At 40.0% G+C, this 11,264-nt stretch overlaps 1 protein-coding gene across 3 annotated transcripts in view; it reads right to left on the bottom strand.

Annotated features, from left to right (window-relative positions):
- Positions 1-8,086, bottom strand: part of LOC126406440 (core histone macro-H2A.1) — a 27,547-nt gene extending 19,461 nt beyond the window's left edge. For 2 of the 3 annotated variants that reach the window (XM_050070725.1, XM_050070727.1), the window contains exons 1-3: positions 7,854-8,086; positions 5,590-5,767; positions 3,063-3,169 (exon numbers count right to left, since the gene is read on the bottom strand). In XM_050070725.1, coding sequence (XP_049926682.1) covers positions 3,063-3,169; positions 5,590-5,761 — 279 coding nt within the window. In that variant the 5' untranslated portion in view covers positions 5,762-5,767; positions 7,854-8,086. The remainder of the gene's footprint in view (positions 1-3,062; positions 3,170-5,589; positions 5,768-7,853) is intronic. The other variant, XM_050070726.1, reaches the window with a different exon arrangement.
- Between the last annotated feature and the right edge of the window lie 3,178 nt (positions 8,087-11,264).

Here is an 11,264-nt window from a genome sequence, read left to right as displayed (position 1 = left end):
TGAGGGTTCAAAGGACAGAGGGATGTCGTATGCTTTAAAGCCCTGTGAGGATTGATTGAATTGATTGATAATTCACGCTGCGCAATAGCTCCTTTTTGATGAATGAAGCAATACCATATTTGGCGACATATGCAGTTTTATTTTCACCACAGGTTGGCAAGCTGGGAATCGGGGAACATGGCGGCAAAGATGTCTCGTATGTCCTCGTTAGATCTGAACAAATTGTGCCTCGCCACAGTATGCAGAACCCACAGTACCTCTGCCTTTTGGGTGTCTGGTGGTGAAATGAATCTCGTCATAGCCGACTGAGAGGTGGCGTCTAAACTTGTAACATCTTTCGGTCGCGCTGCAAACAATGCAGGGATTAGCCTGGCCCCGCTATTGCTAACTGCTGCCATGTACCGCTGGTGCTTTACTCCTTTCATGTGAGACTCGACGGCTTTGAGCCCCATGATCCCTAAAGAAAAAGTCTTCTTACAAAATGTGCACATTGCCTCGTTGTTGTTTGTCGGTGCCGGTGCCAACCACCTCCTAAATACGTCCTCCTCCATCCACTTCTCGTTGAATTTACATTTCCCCATCTCTGCATCTTCAACCGCTCACCTCGATATCTGCGAAATGGTGGGGCGCTGCCCGACGTCAGCATCTGTAGCAGACGTACCGTAAAACAGCTATTAATCGCGGAGACTCATTTACAACACCGTACCATATAGGCACCATACTAAATTAATCACACAAATACACACCATTATATGTTTTACGATGGGCCACTGTGCTTTCCCATCGGCATTAAACGCACCGGCTGAAAATGTAATACCTACAGCAAATTTACGGTAAATTTAAGACAATTTAAGACCTTAATTACCCGGATTTTAATTTAAGACATTTCAAGACTTTTTAAGGACCCGTGGGAACCCTGCACTGTTTTATTGTATTTGAAAGGCTGTTGTTGCTCTCACTGAACTACTGAATATATTCGTAGTATATTCGCAGTATGATTCTTTCAAACCATACCAAAACATTACCATGTCAAATTAGGGTTTCCCCAGTTGTTATTGCATTAACAATTCAATAAATCTTATTATTAATAAGAAAATGTGTATTCATCACAGATAATAAAATGAAACCTGTGGTGCGTTAAACACCATGTTGTGAAAAGCAAGTGCACTGCTTTTTTAAAAGGGTGGGTTTTATACCTGTCACCTGTTACACCTGAGCAAAGGCTTTTACACAGTGAGTCCGTTTTTTGCCGTCCAAAATTGTTGCACGTCTGAAAATAAATACGACTTCATGTTGTTGCATCAATCATGTTTGCACACTGACTGCAGAACTTTCGTCCGTCATTAAAATTTTCGGAACAGGTTTGATTTTCTGCGTTTTCGCATCTGTCAGAAGCCTTTAGAAAGTTGTTTCACCAAGAATCAGTGAAAATAATGTGGCAGTGGGACACAGCTGCGACAAGACAGAGGAAAGGCTCATACAGAATCATTTCATAACTCAGATAGCTCACTTTCAACAGGTCAGATAGTAATATTCAGGTGGATGATGAAGAGGAGAGGGATGTGGACTGCACACAGAATGTGGAGAGAGAGAGAGGGAGGACAGCTCCACCCCTTCATGCAGCTGCGGTGCCCAATGCAAGACAGGGAGAGAGGTGACAGCCAGATAGGTAACTCCAGTGAAAAGAGGCAAGGGAGGAAATATGTCTTTTCATTTTGTCTGGTATTGCAAATTTTGGCAACAAATAGAACAATAAAACGCATCAGACTCTGTGCAAGGTTTCTGTGTGTAACAATTTTTTTCTGAGGGATTAAACAAATGTATCCTAAAAAAAACAGACTCAGGGCCGAATTCACAAAAGGATTGTGTAGCTTTTGCGGCCGCTAAACCGGTAAAAATGGAGCAAACAGATACCGTCTAATTCACAAAGCACGCGCAGAGGGTGAAACGCTCCACTAACTGCGCTGCCAAGCAGATTGTGTCTCGGTGCTCCAGTGTTATTTGCACGTATTTAAATAAGGTAATATGCATATATTTGGCGGAAAAATTGGCCATTTCTATGCAAATGAGCCTCATTGATAAACAACGTCTAATTCACTAACACCAGCGCTAATTGCCACATGCAGTTTGAGTGAAGTAAATAACGTCTTTAGAAAGCTGGTGCAAACTGGGCGCTCCTCTGTGGAAGCCTCTCGCCCAGACTTTCCAGTGATCGTGGCAGCAGTGATCGTCTGTTAAATCAGTCTGTAAATAATATTTTGACATTATTATTATAATCATTATTACTTTAATGGCATCCGAAGATATTGATGCGTTGAACAGGTGACAGTCTGCGGTCGTTCTCAAAACGCACTTGTGTCACGCACTTCAAAAGCAACTTTCAATAATTTATTTTACGAAACGGGGGAAACAAACGTGAACAAAAACGGTTCCATAATTCATATTAAATTCAAAAGGTAACGAAAAACAGCTACAAGCGAGAGGGAATAGTGACAAAGTGGTCAAACTTGGTCAAATCCACAGCCTCAACCAATCCGACACTGTTAGACTGACTCACCAGCAGACATCACTACATGAGGGTATACAGTATTCAGTACTTTGCCAAACAAAGTCTGCCATTGTTCTGCCACGGTGTTCTTGGTGCAAAGCCAGCATTTATATTTTGCCATGTGTGGCTTATTGCAATCAGGAGCAAATCAGGGGAAAACTGCACTCAGCTGCCAAACTTTGTGGGCGTGTTTGCGCTGGTATATCATTAGCGCAATATCCTTTGTGAATAGGATGTTAAGACGGAGCAAACTGCGGGTGCAAATGAAGTGTAATTCAAGGCGCTATCAGCAGCCGCAGTTCATTCTTTGTGAATTCGGCCCTCAGTGTACAACGGCTATTACACCTCTGACACACCCACTAAATGAGAGGAAACTGGAGCAAAACGGTGCACAGTGCACACCCATTGAACGTGTCCCCAATTAACAAAGTAAGTTGATAACCACATTTGTGGTAAGTGTTATCTCTGATTGGGGCTTTAGGTTTTGTTGTGTTGTGTTTGTGAGTACTGTTACCTGGTTGAGCTCCTCATCATTGGCCACAGCCAGCTTGATGTGCCTGGGAGTTATTCTGCCTTTCTTGTTGTCCCGTGCTGCATTTCCTGCCAGCTCCAAGATCTCAGCTTATACAAGAGAAAACACAATGTGGAAAGTACCCATCAAACATACAGTGTGTGTTCTGGAATTTATTTACCTCCCACTTTGTGACTCCCAGGGCATTAGTAACAAGAATACAAGAGTCAAGAAGTTTAGACCAAACTTTACTACCAACAGTAACGTGAACATACAGGGTTCCGCAGACAAACTCCTGGAAAAGTCAGGAAATAAGAAAAACTATTTTCCAGGCCTGGAAATGGTTTGGAATTAGCAGAATGTTTTAGAATGTAATAATATAATTTTGAATATACATTGTTTAGGCTGTCGTTAAAAATATGTTCACAAAAATTTCAAAACATGTTACACAAAATACTCTATGTTCCTTATATTACTTATTTGAAAATCTAGAGACCGTTGAAACGTCACCAGTATCATGTGATACACTTTGGCGTATGCAGCTAGTTGGCAGCAAGAATGTCTAATGAGTGTGTAAAGTTAGCCAGCGCTAGCAGTTTGCTTATATGCAAATATCTGGGGAGTGTGTGTTTAATAACATATGGCTTATGAATGACAAATACAATGCACGGCTCAAGAAAGAGGCACACTCCAGCTGCACTGGATGTAGACTCAGTCTGCACCACAAGGTTTGACGGTGGCAGCATGGTGGAAAACAGATCTAGTGAGCCATGCTGAAGGGAAAAGGCATCACGATAACCAAAAGGCCACTCAACAGACTGCCAGTGTCTGCACATTTATTGCAATGATTTGCCTACCTATTAGGGATGGGCACTTAAAGAAACTTCCATATTCGAGTACTTGCAAAAAAAATCTAACATTAGAATAAGACTACATTTAAAACAAGTGTAATTTGAAATTCATTTATTGAACAACCAAGCTTCAATTAACCTATTACATCATAAATTTAAAATTCACATGAGAAAAATCACCTGTTACGTTACTTTGCATAGGTTAGGCACAGCTCTGAAGAACAGTCTCAGAGTTGCTCTTCTGAAGGTCAGTTTAACGTCTGCCTGGTTAGCACAAGCTAACACAGCTGTTTAAAGGTCCCAACAAACTCACATCGACATTGAAATGGCTGGACTCTTGTTAAATCCATTTAATAACTTATAGGTAACATGTAGCAGTGTGATGCAGTTAGCCCTGTCACTGTGTGTGAGTAGGCAGACTCTCACTAACTAACTGTTACTAACTCTAACTGTTCCCTTACACTCCCACGGTCTCATAAACAGAGAGGCAAGGACATGCTGAGTAAAGCAATACGCTACACGCAGCCCTACAACAAAATAGGATTGTACCTATATTAAATACTAAAATGATACATATAAAAATCATGTTCAGATGTGGGACAGTCAGCAGCAAGTGCTCTTGAACACTCCAAATGAGTACTTGAATACTCATGCCCATCTCTATTACCCATTTTAACTTACTTAAACAAAGTCATGGAAATGAGGAAAAGTTACGGAAAAGTTTTCAAAATTTCATTGGTAAAAATGTACAGGCGTTGGATAATGAACTGGACAATCTCCAGTCCCATATCAGTTTCCAACAGGATATCAGGAATTTCAATGTGCTTTGTTTCATAAAAACTTTGCTAAATCTTGAAAAACTGGACAGCGCCATTTAACCAGGTGACTCTTTTTCCATATACCAATGTGACAGAGTAGAGGACTCTAGGAAAAAAAGGGGAGGAGCTGTGTGCTTTATGGTTGAATAAGAGTTGGCGTGACAGAACATTAAAATGCTATCATGTTCCTGCTCACTTGATCTGCTAACCTTAAGAAGGTTATGCCTGACTTTAATTAACTCATTGACTCACCACAAGAGGACTAAGGACTCTGGATCACTTCTATACACTGTTCAGAGGCTGCTACAAAGTTGAATCTGTGACCCCTTCAGTAACAGTGACTGTGCGGCCGTCTTGTTGAGACCAAAGTATGTAAACATCCTCCCAGTGACGTGAGTGGTCAGGTAATGGTCAGGCCAATCAGAGGCCACCCTGCAGTCTGCACTACACAATGCAGTCTAGAATAAGTTCCAGGACACCACCATCAACGCTACTGATGACATAAATGAACTCACTGAGTCTGTGGTAGATTTAATCTGTACAACTACAGAAGCTATGTACCAGAAACTACAGTTAAATCATTCCTCAATCAGAAACCATGGATTTACCAAAACCATCCAGGATGGCATAAACAAATTAGGAGTGCAGCCTGGAAACATGGACAATTATAAAGCAGCAGCCTACAATGTAAGACACACAAAAGGACTAAAGTTCAAATGAGCTGATGGGATCAAATTTCATTGGAGTTGTTAGTTGTATAATTCCATATCACAAATAAATGATCAATTGATTGATACTGTGTATGCTGTTTCAGACACTGAAGCTAGTATGTATGTAGCTTGAATCATGTGATCACCCTACCTGCCAGGTACTCGATGACGGCTGCCATGTAGACAGGTGCCCCCATGCCAATGCGGTATTTGTGTGTGCCGGTGCGAAGGTACCTCATCATCCTTCCCACAGGAAAGATGACACCTGCCCTGGCTGAACGGGACAGCTTGGTGGCCTTCTTTTTTCCTCCTCTGGCTGACATGCTGCTCTGAACACAAGAGTACAACCATAGCGAGTGGATGGCAGACATAATATATGCTACACATACAGCAGTTTCCATATTGTGAGGGGTTAGTTCTCCTGAACTGAAAAAGATGTGGCATCAGTTCACACTGACAGTTATGATTTTATTTGTCCAAGTTTTGACACATCTGTCTCTGAGATTCTAGCCTAACACAAGAATGGAATTTAGTTTGTAGTGGTCACAGCATTAGCACTGTAAATTTATATTTTAATAATGTATCAGGAAGATCTCTTTCCAGAAACAGTGCCTCTGTTATGTCTTGATAATAGTGTTGCAACCGTATGAGATTGTCATGGTATGATAACTATACTATATGAAAATAGAGCAGTTTCACTGTATAATACAATTTATATTATCATCAGTCAAAATGACCCCTAAAGGAATAAAAGCAGAAGGGTTCTTGCTGGTTGAACAAATGTTTTATTACTGTAATTAAAACCATTTTGTTAATGGAAGTGTATAAAGGTCTCGCCTCAGAAAATAACTAAAATAAATTGGAGATTTACTGTCCAGTTGCTTTTTTTTCAGTATCATAGATAAGCAAAGGTACACGGTATGATAACTGTCAACTTTTATATTGTGGTATACTGTGGAACCAGTATATTGCTGCAACCATACTTGATAATTTAAAGAACACACTGGAGACTGTTTTCATAGGGATAATTTCTTTGTTTGAAAATAGTTTTACTGAAGACACCTTTCTAAACTAAATTCCTGGTTTTAAAATTTAAAAATCTAGACAATAAAACCAACTAACAATCAATTGATCCTTTAATAACAGTAAATATCTTAAGTTAATACCAAAGTGCCACACACCAGTGAAACTCAGAGTGCTAGAATATGTCCATAATTAAGGAAATTTACTATTTTCCCATGAACTCCTCTGCTTAATAATTTATTATTAATTAACAATAAACTGCATCGTGGTGTACATGCGTAGGTCTTTACCTTCACAAATGGTTTGAGGGTTGAATTAAATGTGTAATAAACTGACCACAGAGTAAGACAAGTATAACTTTCATTTTTTCATGTTTTTCAAATGCAGTTTGTTGCCATTTGTTTAAATAAATTCTGAATATTCAGTGGAACGGATGATAAACTTAGACAGGTATCAGCTCACGGCAGGCATCCTCCAGTAGGCCTACTCACTTACACGGATGATTAAGAAAGCACAGGGGAATCTGTAAAAGCGTAACTGAACAATGTCGTACTAGGAGAAAAAAAAACATACGTCACGTCCACTATCTGTATCAAGGGTGTCATAATGTCGGCTAGTCCTTTGTGTTTGTGTGTTCTTTTTTCTTCTCCTTCTTTTTCTTTCTTTTTTTTCAACAAACCATATGTTGACCAAGTATGTTAGGGAGGAAAGGTTACCATTTCACCCCGAGCTTCCCATGCAAACAAGTTCGAGCAGTGAGCGGTCTGATAGGCTGCGGCCTGCAGCAGCGCCGCTGGAACTCACCGAATTTACACGTATGCGCTCATTAACACAGGAGCTCACCTCTTGCGGCGAAGGTGGAGGGATATTTAGTGTGCTGCTTGCGATGTTCGGCGAAAGAACCGAATGGAAAAAGAAGGGAATGTGGCCGGGGCTATGTAGGCTAATGTTACTGTACAGATATAACGTTACAGTGAAGCATGCAACACCCCTTCGACGTAGCTACGCAGGCGTTAACATCGACTCTTAGGTTATTTAAACTGTGGAAAAGCCTGATACGGCAACGCAAGCTTAAACAGAGAGGTGTTTTTATTAATTAGCACTAATTCAACCAGGGGAAAAACAAGCTAAGGGTTAATGTTAGCTACGCCTGCTTCGTTTTGGCTTAACAAAATCATTACGTTCACATTCCGCGAGGCACTTTGGCGTGTTATTGTACAATAGAGACATAAACCACAACGACCCGTTTCTTCAGGAAAGCCCCCGCCCGCCCCCTTCTTTTTCATGTAGCCTCTAACACTGTCATCACATCAGACATGGAAAGTAAAGCGCCCCACTCAATCCGGATATGCGCCGAGGCAGAGAAAATAAAAAAGGTTTCTAAGTTTCTACCTGTTTGTCCGCTTTTCACGCGAATAAGCGCGGATGAGAGATGCTCCTGCACGGAAGACAGACGAATCCCCCCCGGTGAAAGACGAAGCGCTTTGTTTTGGTTCTGTTTATTTGCTGTCCTTGTGCGTAATCTATCTTCCCAAAGGCACAAAAAAAGGCACAGAGCAGGCAGGAATAGCGTAGCCTGGTTGGAGGCTGGCTCTGTGCTACTGATGCTGCAAAGGGGAAAAATTCAGTAGAGGGAAAATTCAGGGAAACGCCCCCTCCCCCCCCCCCCCCCCGAACCCACACACACTCTCACACATGACTTAAGCAGGGACAGTGTTGATTACAGAATCGCAATGTGGGTAGCGTTGTTTTCAACGGCAAAGCAAATCAAAATAAAACCTATATGAATACAATAAATTCTCTTCGGAGGTCCAATAGAACCCAAATCGTATCCTAAAATGACCTCTCACAAGGCCTTAGAGTATGCTTTGTATATTTCATTGAATGTGTTCAGCTTTTCAGCCTCCCAGGCAGTTTCTTAGTGATTTAAGACTGTAAGTAAAATATGAATGAAACTGGCATAATTCCAGGCCTAACAGGTAATAAAACATCTCTGTTCCTTGAACATGCAGAGTGTGGGAAGTAAGAGTGCGATGATCCTAGCAGCCTGCTTCATCAACAGAGAAATCCTAAGAGCGGAGAGAGCCTCAGCAGCCAATCACATTACTTGACTCCAGCTTTGATGTGTCAAAGCCAATACATCCATGAAGGGGATCTATTCAAAAAGGCTACAAATCAGTCAAGTGAGGCAAGTGAGTCAAGGAAAGGGCTGACGGCACCAAATCAATAAACAAACAATAAACATAATAATTAACACAAACAATAATAATATACACAAACTCAACTTTCTACAAGGCTAACTAAAGTTTACAACTGGCTGTTTGGTAACACCAAAAGGAACCAATGAGGAGCTAACTGCTAGTAAATCATTAGTTATTCACTCATCAAATTTTAGTTACTGTTTTTGTCTCCCTCCACGTCATTATCTTTTGATTACTTACCCTTTTTATGTCCCCCTCAATAAAGTTATACATTATACTGAATATTTACTAAGTAGTCCTGAATTACAATTAGTTCCTTCACAAAAAAACCCTGAGACAGCAGGATTCTTGACAAGTGTTTTATTGCTGATGTCATCACGTTAGCAGATCTATTTGTTGTGGTATGCCCTAGCATTTTTGCTGTTAGCGTAAATGCTAACATTGTTTGTCACAGGATACACTTCACTCATCTTATGTTGGACACGGTAGATGGCAGTAAAAGTAGGCCTATTCAACTGTAGTATACGGGACGCTAAAGTATTCTACTGTAATACACCAGCACACACCTACAGGGAATTTATTGATTGATAGGTGACTGAAAGAGTGATTGAATAGGCTGTTAGCGTCACAAATTAACCTGCATGTTTTTGGATTGTGGGAGGAAGCTGGAGACATGGGGAGAGCATGCAGGCTTCGCCCAGGGGGGCTCCCCTGCCCTGGGTTTCGAACCACCCACCTTTGGTCTGAACTGGAAACCCTCTTGCTGTAAGGCGACAATGCTAACCACAGCATCACCATGCCATCCCAATGTATATCAAAAGAATAAAATGGGCTATTTGATGGTAGTGGTTCTAAGCTTCTGTCAGTTGAAACTACTTCAAATGATTAAACAATGTTCAAAACAGGAGCGCTTCGTGGACTCATCCTTGGTTAGAGGTGCTCTTTGGACAGGGACACAAAATGCATACAAAAAACACAGAAAAGTCCAAGGCACTCTCTTTAAATCTATAAAATGCATTTTATAGATTTAAAGAGAGTGCCTTGGACTTTTCTGTGTTTTTTGTATACTTCAAATGATTGCTTGGAAAAACTTCCAGTTGTAACTATATGAGCTCACCTTGTCTCACATCCTCAGGAGATGATGAAGTACCTGCTGCTCCTCTGTTGTCTGTGGCTGTTTCTTAAACTGAGGGCCATACATGGCACATAATGTTAAGCTTTGCTAAGTACTATTGATAATATATGTAGATACACATAATGTTGTTGCAAGGATGCCGATAATTTTTTCATGCACCAATTTGACAGCCTCCCATCTCAGCAACATCCCGGTATCAGTTCGAACCACTCTTAAACAGTTTTAGCAAGTGCTCCATACAGGATTAACACAACCTCTTAACCTGCTTATTATACACTATATTGACCTTATTATTATTATTATTATTATTATTATTATTATTATTATTATTATTATTATGACATACACCCCCCTTTTTTAAAAGACTTTCTTTAAGATCAGATCTCATTTAAAGAAAATACCTTAATCTTACTAGAGTTATTTTTTATTTCTAAAATAAATATTAAATGTTTAAGTAAATAGATGTAATGATATGCTGGCATTTGATTGCATTGTAATTGAATAGGCTGTTTTAGGCTGTGGGGGTTTCAATAAATAGGCATCAAACAAAAATCTTTTGTGTTTCTACATTGCTTCGTAGAGTTCAGTGATGTCATTGTGATTACAAATGCAAACTGTGTCAAGCTGATCAACAGTGTTTATATTAATCCATATTGTAACAATAGTACTGAAATGAAAACTGAATTGGCAGCATTTCAAAGTAGACATTTAAAAAGTTCATTTAACTTCTAGGGCTCCTGCTCACTTTAATGTAAATGAGCAGCTTTTTTTTTGTACTTGTATTTGGAGAGCTTATTTTTCAAAATCTGTGGACTTTGTAGTCTGTGTACAATTTAAATTAGTTGCTTTCAAATTTGCAGATGCTTGACTGATGTAGAAGTAAAAGTTCTGGTATAAAAATCTAAGTAAAAGTAACAGTAGGCTATTTGTACTTGGGTAGGACATTCCACTAGTCTTTCTACAACTCTGAATAAGTGTCATCTGAGATGCTCCAGCAGGTGTGCATGTTGTTGACTGGCTCCATAGACATATTGTATTTTAGTCCAAAGCTTATATGTAGTCCAAAGAAGATCCAAAGGCCTGTCTGCATAAATCTATTATTCATCTAGCTGAACCCTGCTGTGCTACTACTGAAAAATAGTAATTATTTACAGTTACTGTATCTGCTGGCTCTGACTGTTACTGTCCCATTACTGCTGCATTTGAGTACTAGTTAACAGTTAACAAAGTTACTGAAACACCGTCCAAATACTGTTGCCACAGAAAGCAATGTTGCAGTAGAAGAAATAGTGAAACAGTATGGGATATTTTTTATGATTTTAGCATATAATTAATAAAGTAATAACAATTCAATTCAATTTAATACAATTATATTTAAAAAAGCCCAATATCACAAGTCACAATTTGCCTCAGCGGGCTTTACAGTATACAACATCCCTCTGTCCTTGGACCCTCACAGCGGATAAG

The sequence above is a fragment of the Epinephelus moara genome, chromosome 19, assembly GCF_006386435.1.
Source record: "Epinephelus moara isolate mb chromosome 19, YSFRI_EMoa_1.0, whole genome shotgun sequence".
Lineage (NCBI taxonomy): Eukaryota > Metazoa > Chordata > Actinopteri > Perciformes > Serranidae > Epinephelus > Epinephelus moara.
Note: the sequence above shows the minus strand (reverse complement) of the source record. Positions and strands in the feature narration are given on the sequence as shown.